Source organism: Pelobates fuscus, chromosome 6 (genome assembly GCF_036172605.1).
Source record: "Pelobates fuscus isolate aPelFus1 chromosome 6, aPelFus1.pri, whole genome shotgun sequence".
Taxonomy (NCBI): Eukaryota; Metazoa; Chordata; class Amphibia; order Anura; family Pelobatidae; genus Pelobates; species Pelobates fuscus.
The window spans coordinates 185,139,716-185,153,827 of NC_086322.1; the positions used below are offsets into that span (position 1 = coordinate 185,139,716).

At 44.2% G+C, this 14,112-nt stretch overlaps 1 protein-coding gene across 1 annotated transcript in view; it reads right to left on the reverse strand.

Moving 5' to 3' along the window:
- BANK1 (B cell scaffold protein with ankyrin repeats 1) overlaps nt 1–14,112 on the reverse strand; it is a 315,795-nt gene that overhangs the window by 93,297 nt on the left and 208,386 nt on the right. Inside the window, exon 9 of the mRNA XM_063458569.1 lies at nt 12,871–13,125. Within this exon, the coding sequence (XP_063314639.1) occupies nt 12,871–13,125 (255 nt within the window). The remainder of the gene's footprint in view (nt 1–12,870; nt 13,126–14,112) is intronic.

Sequence of the window (14,112 nt, forward strand, 5' to 3'; positions counted from 1 at the left end):
ATGATTCCTTCAGGACTGTAGTGGACACTGAATACCCTAACCTAGCTATCCATTTCCCTATCAAATGAGCAGCAGCTATACTTTCCCCCCTTTATCTAAGAATGCAGCTTCAGAATGAATCTAAAATGGAAGCTGTACAGGAGGTGGGAGGGTCTGGAAGGGAGGGTCTGCTGCTAATTTGCTGGAATGTGTCTGCTAACCATGAGGCACAGGGTCAAAGTTTACTCAATGATGACGAATAGGGGGCGGATCGAACCGTGCATGTGTTCGCCCGCCGTGGCGAACGCGAACATGCTATGTTCGCCAGGAACTATTCGCCAGCGAACAGTTCAGTACATCACTAATTGAGAAGGGGCATATCTATGAATCAGTGAAGAAATTTAACAGGGGCTAGAGTTGTTTAGAGCTTTATAGGTAAGGGTAAGTATTTTGAATTGACACCCATAGGATACAGGAAGCCAGTGTAAGGTTCGAGAGAGGGGCAAGGTATGAGAGGAGTGACAGGAGAGAAAGATCAGTCTGGTGGCAGCATTCATTATAAATTGTAGTATAAATTGTATTAGGGCAGTACAGCTTCTGGGGAGACCAGTTAGGAGTGAATTGCAGTAATCCATGCAAGAAATTACAAGAGCATACACAAGTTCTGTAGCGGAGAGCTGGTCTTTCACAGGTTAACTCCACTATAGATCCCAGTGAGGCTCAGGAACAAGTAGTAAAAACACCATGAAGCAATAATTCCAGCAAACAAGTAATCCACGAATATGCCCATACAGATCCCAATGACTGGACGACACAGCATCAGAAGCAGAACTGACTTTTAATTCACACAACTTCCTTATAAAGCATTATCCCATGCAAGGGAGGGATTTACAATCATTAGTACAGTATCCAATCATACCTGAGTAGCCGCCCACACATCTCCTCCCCTTAGCCTGACTCATAATCCCATTCAGGGCCGCCACCAGAAATTTTGGGGCCCCTAACTCAGCTCAGGGTCTGGGCCCCCTGAGGCCCGCCTCCAATCCCGCCCACAAGTTCCGACTCCATATCCCACCCACAGGAATACACACACAGACACAAACACACACACTGATACAAAAGGACACAGATACACACACACACACACACACACACACACACAGATACATACTAACAGACATACATGCATATAGGCATACATACTGACACACACATACTGAGACATACACATATATACAGACACATACTAACATACATACAGACACATACATACACACATACATTTATAATGACCTACAGACATACATACATATACAGACATACTGACAGATTGACAGACATAGAGACACTGACATCCATACACACATACATTCATAATGACATACAGACATACATTCATACATTCAGACTGACATACATGCATATATACAGACATACTGCCATACATGCATACATACAGACATACTGCCATACATGCATACAGACATCCATACACACATACACACAGACATACATTCATAATGACATGCAGACATACATTGATACTGACATACATACATTTATATACACATACATACAGACATACATATATACATACATACTGACAGACATGCAGACACATATGCATACATACTGACACACATGCAGACATACATAATGACATACAGACATACATTGATACTGGCATACATACCTACATACATACATACATAATGACATACAGACATACATTGATACTGGCATACATACATATATACATACATTCATATATACATACTGACAGACATACAGACATATATACAAACATACTGACACACACACACACAGAGTTCATTTTCCAGCCACCCTCCTGTTTCTTACCTTTTCTTTGCAGGAGGGTGGCTGGGGCTGATGGGACTGGGAGTCGGCGTGGCTCTCCCTCACTGCCGGGCACGTGCTCCTCCCGCGTGGAGTGAGCTGGGAGGAAGTGACCCCTTCCTCCCAGCAGCACTTGCTGCGGTTGTTTTTTTTATTTTTAAAGGGGCACGGTTACGCTATACCACGGCCACAGCGCTGACTGGGCCCCTGAAGATATAGGGCCCATCGGGTGGCCCTAAGTGCGTGGGCCACCTGATGGGCCTTATCAGTGTGCGGGCTCCGGTGGAACTGCACTGTCGGCAGTTCCGCCGCTACACGTGGGGCCCGGGCAGCCGGGCCCCCCAGGGCCACTGGGCCCGTGACAACTGTTATGGTTGTCACCCCCTGATGGCTGCCCTGATCCCATTATACAGGACACAAATTCCCTGGGTTTATGGATGTACCACTAAACATAGGGGTACACCTTTAAATATTACATCCCCTGGTAGCCCTGATCTGGGTGAGTGACATATCCAAAAATCACCCGATCAGACCAGGGGTTCGGGAAATTTGTGGAAGTAATAAAAAGACTGACCGCGCTGGAAGGAACAGCCAAAATTGGTTCCATGCGTTTTGGCCCTGCGGTCGGTCACAGAAAAAGGGAATAAACTGCACGAATGACTTGGGCTATGGAGACTGGAGAGGATTCGAATGAATACCCTGGTTCGTGTGGTTCTGTCTACCGAACGGGTAGCCGTTCGGTAGTTTGAATACAAATTGGCAGCAGTGTGGAGGTCTCAGCGGTGTTTGCCTAACCGAGTATCCAATTTGGGTTCCAGACACTCGATGGCAAAACACCACTGTTCGGAAGATTAAAATGGCCGCCGCCACGTGTTCGTCTCCTGAATGGCGGCCACCCAGAGAACAAAGAACCCACTACACGAACCTCCAATTAACCGTTTGCAACATTGTTGCCAACAGTAACTGGAGGCACACTTACTCCTGGGGTGGTCTGATTGTTCGGTAGTTTCACCCGCATAATAACTGGAGTAATTTTACCGAACAATCAGGCGAATGCTACATACACTTCACATATACAGGCTACAATTCAGCCGAACACATAGACATAAATGCAATTTTTAGGACAGCCCAATGCCATCCGCTACAAGTTCCTTGCACAAGAAAGGAGCAGATGCAGGCAAAGTTTTTAAGGTGGAATCGACAGATTTTAGCGACAGACTAGTTTTGAGGCGCAAGTTGAGGCCAGGATCAAAGATAACACTAAGACAGTGGAGGATCAGTATTATGAGGAGGAAAACTAAGAAGCTTCAGAGAGAAATTTCAGAAAGCAGGAGGACAACCAATCAGATATTGAAGAAAGGCAAGCGGTGACACATTGCAGAACAGTGGGAGAGAGATCAGGGGAGGAGAGTTATCTCTGGATGTCATCAGCATTAGGTGGTAGCAGAAGCCAAAGGAATGAATGAGTTTGCCAAGAGAGGCAATATACAGAGAGTACAGAAGAGGACCAAGAACAGAGATCTGGGGGACTCCAACCAGACAGGATGATGGGAGGAAGTGTCTGGATGTCATCAGCATTAGGTGGTAGCAGAAGCCAAAGGAATGAATGAGTTTGCCAAGAGAGGCAATATACAGAGAGTACAGAAGAGGACCAAGAACAGAGATCTGGGGGACTCCAACCAGACAGGATGATGGGAGGAAGTGTCATTGGATAAGGAGACACTGAATGAATGATAGCAGAGAAAGGAGGAGAACCACAATAGGACAGTGTCCCAGTGACTGAGGGATTGAAGAGTTTGGAGAAGAAGGACATGATCAGCAGTGTTAAAGGCAGCAGAGAGGTCAAGAATAATTAGCACAGAGTAGTGGCCTTTCTATTTAGCTGTGATTAGGTCATTGGTACCTTTAATCAAAGCAGTCTCAGTGGAGTGGAGTGGAGGGTATCGGAAGCTAGATTGAAGATGGTCAAGGAGTGAGTTGGAATTGAGCCAAATTAGTCAAGTCTTTCTAGAAGCTTTGAGGAAAATGGAAGCCAGGATATAGGGCAACAGTTGGAACGGGAGGATGGGTTCTGCAGCTGGTAAATGTGGCCTGACTACACCTCGCATTTTTTGATTTGATGGAAAAACACAGCACCTCACTGGAAAAGATTAATGGGAGTCCATCATGTGACAACTCAAATTATTTTTTAAAAAACATTCTGTGTTTATTGAGTTTTCTTAATCAAAAGGTAGCATTACAGAAAGGAAACTGTTATTAGGCAGATCATTTATAGCGTTCAACCGTTTCTGCTGTTAGGCAATTACATGGTTTGTTGTCAGGGTACCGTGGTCATACAGTAGGTTGATATGTCTCAGTAGCCTATGGTCTGTGTTTGGTAGTCTGCATATGGGTTTTCCATCATGTGGTGAGGTTGTTTGACTGTTTGGCTGTTTTGCTGTTCTGAGGTTAATGTCATTCAAAACATATTGTATATATACAAAATATAATAAAACCAAAATTATACAGTAAACAATTGTAACCATTGGTCTCAGACACTGTGTCATGGTCCGACTAGTTGCTCTGGGAGCCCCAATTTGGGGTCTCAATTGTGTATGTGGGTATGGTGAAGGTCAGTCTCTTGTGAGTCGCGTAAGTGGGCCAGGGAGAGGTTTATGATGGGTCACCGGTCCAGGCTCCTTTGTGGGCTTAGAGCCGTGACCTGGATCAGGGACTGTAGTGTTGTTGCCTAAGCATGTGTCTCTCCTTGTGCTTGCCCTAAGCAAGTGCTTGGGCTTCCCTCCACTGCTTGTTTTGTTGGGCCCGACTCAGTTGCAGGGTCAAAGTGCATGGGGTGTAAAAGTCCCAAGTGAAGGAGAGACAAAAGGGAGGCTAGGCATCATCCCCTCCCCTATTGCCCCCACCCAAGGTAGTGGGCTCTCGGTCTCCCCCCTCTCCCCCTACTGTGGTGCGGGTGTGTAGGGCCTGAGGTTGGGTCTGAGTGCATGAAGGGTTATTCTGCTATTGGATTCAGTTATGATAGGGAAGGTTCATCTAGCCATGGTTCCCAGATCTTGTAAAAATGTTTTGATGTTTCGTGGACTTTGGCTGAGATACTATCCATTTCCATTCTTCTTTGGTTTTACGAATGACCGCTGGGAGTGTGGGTATGTTTGGAGTGCCCCAGAGTTCCACTATCACTCTTCTCATAGCTAGGGCTGTTCTGTTTGTCAGTTGGTTTTGTGCTTTGGTTAAGGGGTCACAGGGTTTCGAGAGGAACCAGATCCAGGGATCTAGGGGGATGGTCACTTGAAGTAAGTTGGAGATCAGGTTTGAGACCTCCGGCCATAGTGGTGCCAGCTGTGTCCACATTGTTTCTAGCATAGGTCTGAGTCTGACCTACCCATGCCGTATAGACGTGTGGGGGTTAGGTACCATCTTAGCATGGTTTTGTAGGCCTGTTCCTTGTGGTTTACACAGATGGATATGGAAGCAGCGGCCTCCCAAATGTCTTGCCAGTCTGTAGGATCTTCCAGGGGTCCCAGGTCCCTCTCCTAAGCTGACACATAGACCAATGCTCCTGAGGCTAGGTTAGTGATTAGTAAAGTAATTGTCGGTGATCTGTCCTATATGGGTTGGGTTGTGTATGCATGCTCGTTTGAAGTTCATGAGTTTGGTGGTGGCTGCAGATGTGTTTTCTGGCAGTTCTAGAAAGCATTTGGTCTGTATATAACTCAAAAGTTGTGTGTGTTATAGGTTGAGTGTTGTTGCGGTAGGTCATTGTATTGGAGTAATTTCCCTTCAGCAAAGAAGTGGTAGAGCCTGTAGAGATCATTATATTCATAATGCGTGAAACATTTAGGATACATGCTTGGTGTTGGATCATTGATGATAGGGAACTTTCTGGTGAGTTTGTCCCATACGCCTATGGAGTTGGTTAGTGGTGGAGGTATGGGTGGTAGTGTGGGACATATTTTCGGGGCACCCGAAGTCAAAGGGATGGGAAATCAAAGCCAAAAAAGTTGTGTTCTAGTTCTACACAGCGTTTGACCCCGATTGGGGAGTGTAGATTTTGTAGGTGGGTGAGTTGTGTTGCATGGTAATAGTGCTGGAAGTGGGGTAATTCTGTTCTGTTAGGGATGTAAATTGTTGTTCGATTCACTCTGGGTCGTTTGTTTGACCATATGAATTTATCTATTTGTGTTTGTAGATACTTAAAGTCTGAGGCAGGAATTGGGATGGGGAATGTTTGAAAGAGAAAGCGTGGCAGTAGATTCATTTTTACCGAGGTTAGGCGTCCCAGCCATGACAAACACAAGTCCCTCCAGCTGCGAAGGTCTTCTGTGGTTCATTGTAGCATCTGGGTAAAGTTTAAGGTGTAAGTGCGGTGCAGTTCTACTGGCTATGTAATTCCTAGATATGATATGTGTTGTATCTGAAGGCATATGTATTTTGTAGTATGTTTTTATACCCTGTCGCTATGTTGATGTTCTGTCATCATCAGAAGCAGCAGGAGGGTGTTTAGTGGGTTTGTGAGCATCAGAAGTAGGTCATCAGCATATGCTGCCACTTTATATATTTGTGTGCGTGCAAATGAGGTACAACAAGGGTTCAAGAGAGAGGGCAAAGAGGATGGGGGATAGTGGACATCCCTGTCTCGTTCCATTGTATATAGAGAAGGAAGGTGGATTCTTGTTAGGTATTAGGAGGTTGGCAGTGGGGTTGGAGTTGATTGTTTGCAGAGCATCTAGAAAATGTTTAGGGAATCTAAATTTCTACAGGTTAGCGAAAAGGAATGGCCAGAGTAATCTGTCATATGCCTTCTCGGCATTGAGTGATAGGAGTAGGGTTGGGATAGAGCGGCGGTTAGACACTAGATATTGTATGGAATATAAGATCCAGCATCCTTCTGGTGTTGTCGCTGGCTTGGCGTGAGGGGATAAATCCCACCTGGTCTGCGTGGACCAGTTTGGTGAGGTATAGCAGGAGTCGGTTGGTGAGTATCTTGGTGAATATTTTCACGTCTACGTTTAGTAGGTAGATGGGTCTATAGTGGCCTGGGTCCATAAGGGGTTTATTGGGCTTGGTTAGGAGGCAAATGTTTGCCTGTAACATTTCTTTGGGGAGTGGATCCTCCCCGTAGTAGGGAGTTGTATAGCTGTCCTAGGTGGGAAAGGAGGATATCTTGGAATGTCTTGTAGTAAATACCTGAGTATCCACCTAGACCTGGACTTTTGTTGGGTTTTGTAGTACCTTTTGCGGCAGCCACCTCCCATTCTGAGATTTCTGTAGAGAGTTGTGTGATTGCGTTTTTGGGGAGAGTGGGTAGTTGTGTTTTTTCTAGGGAAGAGTGTATGCGATCTTGTAGGTTGGTGTTTTGTTGTCTGTGCTGGGGGGAATGGTCAAATAAGACAGAGAAGTATTTTTGAAATGTCTCTGCGATTCTTGTGGGTATATCTGTGGTGTGTCCCGATGGGGTGCGGATGTTGGTTATGTGTTTAGCTTGGGTGCGCTTGCGTAGCCTACGTGCAAGGAGTGTATCGGCTTTGTTGGATTTTTCATAGAACATTTGTTTAGTCCATTGTGAGGCTTTTGTTGAGTCGGCTGCCATTGCATTCTTGAGGGCGTGTCTCTGGTGTTGGAGTTGTGTTGTGAGGTCAGGAGTTGGGGTTTGTTTGTGTTGGGTTTTGAGGTTCTTGATTGTTGTGAGAATGGTTTCTATGTGTGCGAGGCATTTTTTTTGTGTGCAGTGGCTATGCTGATGAGGGAGCCTCTGATTTACTGCCTTGTGGGCTGCCCACAGGACAGGCTGGGATTGGACTGAGTCCTTGCTTGTAGTGAAGTAGGACCCTGGTCTGGAGATTTGTGGCAGTTGGAATGTCATTGAGATGTCAGCATGGTCAGACCACGTTCTGTTGCCGATTGAGGTTGCTGTTGTGAGCGGGCGGAGAGATGGGGAGATAAGGAAATAATCTATGCGGGAATAGGATGCGAGTAGAATGTATAATCCTTCGTTGTTGGATGGTGTATTCTCCATATTTTTTATCAACTTGGTCGGGATATGAAGTCTGCCATGAGTTTGTCCGATCTGGAGGGTTGGGTTTGTGCTTTGGCTTGGGATGGCTGTGTTAGTCTATCTATCGATGGGGTAAGTGTGGTGTTAAAGCCCCTCCAATGATTTTGTAGCAGTTGGGGTGAAGGCTGAGATGGGCTTGTAAAGGGATCCAGTATTCTGGGTCTGGGATTGTAGGGGCATAGATGGACGTGATCGTGTATTTGGATGGGCCAATTGTTCCTGCTATCATAAGGAAACGTCCGTGGGGGTCTTTATGTGTGTTGATGACTTGAAGGGGACATGATCTCCTTAACAGGATTGCTACTTCATTGTGTTTGCCTGAGTTTTAATTGGCTAGGTGGCAGGCCTTAAAGAGGATAAAGTCTGCTTTGGTATGGTTGGCCCAACGCATGAGTTTATGTGGTTTCGAGGGGTTATTTAGCCCTTTGCAGCTGATTGAGATGCATGTTAGATTAGTAGGCATTGTAGTATGGGTGGGTGTGTTCTAGCAGCGTGGGGGGAGCAAAAAGACCAATACCCAAGCAACGTGCAGTCCCCCGACCCCCCCAACGAGAGGGTCTTTCATGTAGCAACCTGATGAGACCAATATAAAACAACATAGAACAAAAAACAAAAAACAGATAGTAATAACTGCCTGGTCTTTGGACCTGTGCCAGACTAAGTGGATTGGGGTGTGCGGGTTCATCCTGTTTTGGATGGTTCATGAAACTCTTGTCCCTGATATTGTGGGACATAGGGTGGCTATAAGGTGCATCCCGCTCCAGGCGTGTGTAGGTCTTAGTTGGTGAACACAGATGGGGGAGCCTTGATCAGGGCTATCCTAGTTGGTGCTGAAGGCTGTAAGAAGGTCAGGGTAGAATGTATGGGTCCCTGCATAACCTTCAGGTTTGGAGTATGTATGTAGTAATTGTTTAGTGGTTTTGTGGGGTCTGTGTGGGAATTTTTTCTTGCTATACACATACATATATAGATATACACATATTTACCGACCCATACCTACTCACATACTTTTTTATATAATTATCATTTTCTTTTTTTATTTATTTATTCCCCCTTCTTTGTTTTTCTTCCCTCCTTCCCCTTTCCCCTCCTCCCCACCTTGAGAATATCTTCAGTTTAAGTTCAAATATCCCCTCCCCCCCTCCGCTGGTGTATAGATTCTCCCCCCTCTCCAGTGACCTGCCTGTCCATCTCTCCTCACCTCCTGTTTCCTCTCCCCCCAGTATATGTTATCAGCTGTGATGCCATAAGAGAGTGTGGTGTAAATATGGCCCGTTTCCTAAAGGGGGGGGGGCAAGCTTGGGGATGCTCGTGAATGTTTCCCCCCCCCCGCTAATTTTGGGGTGAAGGTAATCAGAGTCTGAACATCCATCTTGGTTCCCCCTCCTCGCGTAATAGGAGATGGAGGTCCCGTTAAGTCAGTGGCGTTGAAGCTGGGGCTGCAGCCTCGCTGTGCTCTGAGTCAGAGGCTGAGTCCTCTGTTCTCTGTGAGGAAGATGGTGCCAGGCCTCGTGGGGGCCTGAGTAGAGACGCTACCGATGGTGGTATGTCACGTTTTATGCGGTTACTTCCCATGATGGCAGGTGACTGTTGGGGTCCCGGCACGTAGGAGGGTGTTCTGGGAGGTCCGTGCACCTATTTTAACTTTGTGAGTAGCTGTATTTAAGGCCCTTTCGCGGGAGCTTTCACTCTATAAGGCCATCTTGGTTCCCGGTCAGGCTCCGCCCCCCCGATTTTATTTTTAAAATGTAATTTTATTACAATTGAATAAACAAATATGTTTTATAACAAGTGAAACTTCCACATTGTCTGAGCACCATGAAGGTGTAGGAATTTGCCAGAAAAGTCTCACATTTTGGCTGACCGCTCTGATTCGTGAAGCCCTGGTGAAGATGTTTTTCTGTTTTTTTTTTTTTTTTTGCAGGTCAATGCAGGAGCAAAGGGAAGCAACGTGGAAAATAACTGGGGTTTTGGGGCAACATGTGAATTTGCAAAACCAAGAAAAAGTGAGTTTATGTATAAACAATTTGAAATTAAATGGCTTAACTGAATAGCCATGTAAAGAATTGAATAATGTAAATTACTATTTCACAATAACTGAATAGCCATGTAAAGAATTGAATAATGTAAATTACTATTTCACAATGCTACATATTTAAGCATGCAAATAATACTGTTTTCATGTGAACAGGTAGATTAAAGCTAGGTGATTAAAACATTGAAATAAAAATTAGATAGACTGGTAACCAGACTGAGCTGATATGCCCCCTGATTCTTGCTGTCACACTAGATATTGTATGGAATATAAGGTTTCATCATAAAAACCTGAGACAACAAAAAGCATCAGAGATGAAAGGGAAGTCTCCTGCTGCTTTTCCTGTGTGATCTATTTTGTGAAACTTGGATATCTATGGCTGTCATGACAGCAACTGATTTGTAAATCCATGCTGTGCATGTTAGGGTAAAATGTCATTAATATACACATTGGGGGGAAAGTATATATATATATATATATATATATATATATATATATATATACAGGGCCGGCCTTAGGCATTTGGGCGCCCTGTGCAAAAAATCTTCACAGCGCCCGCCCCCCACCCCACTCCTTACCCCTTCCCACACACCCTGTCACACACACACACACAGGCAGGCAGACAGCCATACACACACACACACACAAACACACTCAGGCAGTCATACACAGACAGCCACACACACACAGACATAGAATGTGACGGCAGATAAGAACCATTCGGCCCATCTAGTCTGCCCAGACAGTCACACATAGGCAGTCACACACAAACACACACACACACACCGGCAGACAGCCACACACACACACCGGCAGACAGCCACACACAAACACACAGGCAGACAGCCAAACACACAGAGGCAAACAGCCACACACACACAGTCACACACACACAGACAAACACAGACAAACAGTCAAACACACACAAACAGTCAAACACACACAGACAAACAGTCAAACACACACAGTCACACACAGACAGACAGGCAGACACACACACACACTGGCAGACAGTCACACACACACACACACTGGCAGACAGTCACACACACACACACACACGCAGACAGTCACACACACACACACACGCGCAGACAGTCACACACACACGCGCAGTCACACACCCACGCGCAGACAGACACACACACGCAGACAGTCACACACGCACAGACAGTCTCACACACACACACACATAGGCAAACAGCCACACACACAGTCAGACACACTAACAGACACAGACACACACTAACAGACACAGACACACACTAACAGACACACATACACAGACACACACACACTAACAGACACAGACACACACTAACATACACAGACACACACACACTAACAGACACACACACTCACCCACATTAACACATTTTTTAAAATTTATTTAGACACCCCCCCCAACCTGCTTACCATGGGAATGCTGGTGGGGTCTCTTCCTCCCTGGTGGTCCAGTGGCTGCTGGGCTGGGCGGGCGGCTGGCGAGGGAGCTCTTCCTCTGAGCTGTTTGCTCAGCTCCCTCGCGCGCCACAGAGTGAGGCTGGGAGCCGGAATATGACGTCATATTCCGGCTCCGCCTCCCAGCCTCACTCTGCGGCCGGCGAGGGAGCTGAGCAAACAGCTCAGAGGAAGAGCTCCCTCGCCAGCCGCCCGACCGCCCAGCATGTCTGTTAGCATTGCGGCTAACAGACATGCCGTGTGAGCTATGCAGCCGCAGGGCGCCCCCTGCACCATGGCGCCCTGTGCGGCCGCACAGCTCGCACACCCCTAAGGCCGGCCCTGTATATATATATATATAATAGATCCACAGCAATAATACTCATGCTAATGTTTCTTTATGCTACAAAAAAATATGTTTCGAAATTGATATGTAGACAAGACACATTGTTTTTGTTCCAAATTACATTTTAGTTCCATAAATAGTTATTAGTAAGTTAGGTGAAATTTCTCAGAACAGCCACTCCCCCATGAAAGGCTCCTTCTTTGTCTGTTTGAAACATTGGGAGGTATACTATAGGTGGTACCAACCTGATATGATAGTAGATGGATTTGTCTATAATAGTTCAAGAGAAGTAAAAAAGTATCTCAGACACTCTAGAATGTAAACTAACCCTAAAGCAACATATTACGTTAATTTGTGCCAATTATCTCTTACTTAGACATACCAGTAGGTGGAGTAGGCTACAAGTTCCTGGCTGTACTAATAGCACCAAGCTTGAGAATAATTGTGCGTTTTTTAAATTTATTTTAATATATTATATTTTTATTTTGTTACAGGAAGAGAAAAAGATATGTACCACTGGCTCTCTTGTGTGACTTTCACATCATGGCACAAGCAACAAAAAAGTTGATTTTGGCATGGGATGTCCGGTTGCCTAAGAATCCAGCATCTACAGGCACCTAAGATGCAAATACAGCTTTGCTCTTACGTCACATTTTCGACTATTAACTGGTTCGGTTAGTTGTGAAGCAACCGTGTTTGGCAGTTCTTATATTTGATGCTGCAAGCATTTTACAAAACTTTCATTTTTATGACACTTAAAAGGATAATAACTATTTTTTCATTCATGTGTTTTACAGCCTAAGGATTATTATCATAAATAGTTCTTACCTCCTGATCAACAGATGTCACTCACTGATACTGGATAGAAAAGAGAACTTGGTATTTGCACATATGTCCCCTGGAGTCTTAGTTCAGTAAAAATAGTAAATTTAGTGTCAATATGGTATACAACAGCAAAAGCATATGTGAGGAAGGCTGAACTTGATGGATGCAAGTCTCTTTTCAGCTATGTAACTATGTAACTATGTAACTATGTAACTATGTAACATATAATTTAAAATCCAAGCCTAAAAATGCTTCCCGGTATATTTTTTTTACCTTAAAATATTTCTGTGTTGGTCATTGATACTTTTCATGCAGTGATTTAGTATATTTTACCTTGGGAGATGTAGGATGCATGGCTGTCTGTGGGTGGCACTCCATGGCGAGGAGCAGGAGCAGGAGCTCGGTGGACAAAAGAGGATTTATTTCCTCTACCTGATTCTGCATCAGTGGTTTCAAAGGGAAACTCCATATACAAGTTGTCATCATCCTCATAAGCAAAGCTGTAAGGGTCCTCTTCATCATAAGTGTAGCTATAACTGGCCTCATCCCAATGTGTGTCTTGAAGGCTGCTGTCTACTCTTCCTACAGCTGTAACAAACAAACATATACATTTTTTAGTTATTATATAAGTATTGTAACTAAATACAGTTTTCTTCTCTGAAGACACCTCTTCCCTGGTAGCTATATCCTCAGGTGTTAGTGAGTCATGTTGGCAGTTTGGAAGAATAGCCATATTACACAAATGGAAGTTTTAGAAATGTTATTTATTATTAAGGCAAGTAAAATTACATTGCTTACAAAATGTCAACAGCAGTCTGACATAATTACACAATATAGCTACATGACTGAAGAACAATAGGTGTTATTTTATAATTACATTTTAAAAACTGTAGTTCATAAAATGGCACAACAAATATGTTGAATAATCTGAGCTAATAAGTATGAACAATTCCAAGTATGTAGAGTAAAGTAATGGAGGCTGAAAACAAGAAAGGTACACAAGAAGGTTCCCTAAGTTAAAGGGACACTATAGTCACCTAAACAACGTTAGCATTATGAAGCAGTTTTCGTGTATAGGTCATGCCTCTGCAATCTCCCTGCTCAATACTCTGCCGATTAGGTGTTGAATCACTTTTGTTTATGAAGCTCTAGTTATTAAATTTATTAATTATAGCAAATGACAGACATCTCATAGAAGAGAAATGATTGAGTAGCTTAATATCATAAGCTTACATTTTAGGTCATGTCCTTCCTAAATTTGGCATTTCAGTTCTTGCATCCTTAAAGTGTGACTCAAATTCAACATTGCTTAGGTTTATTTTTAATAGGCTTTATGGATCTAAACAATTATGTTGGTTACTGATAAAGTATCAAAAAATCTGATGGGCCATCAGGTTGGACTCTCTCAAATAGTATTATGTGCTCTTAATCATGTTTGACATGTTTGACAGATGCGTAATGGGTACACATTTTTAAACTGTAGCATCCTCAACAGAGACAAATTAGTTAGACTCCATGATGCATTTCAAATGCTTAATATTCATACTTAGCATTGTGTGTACTAAAAATAGGCAC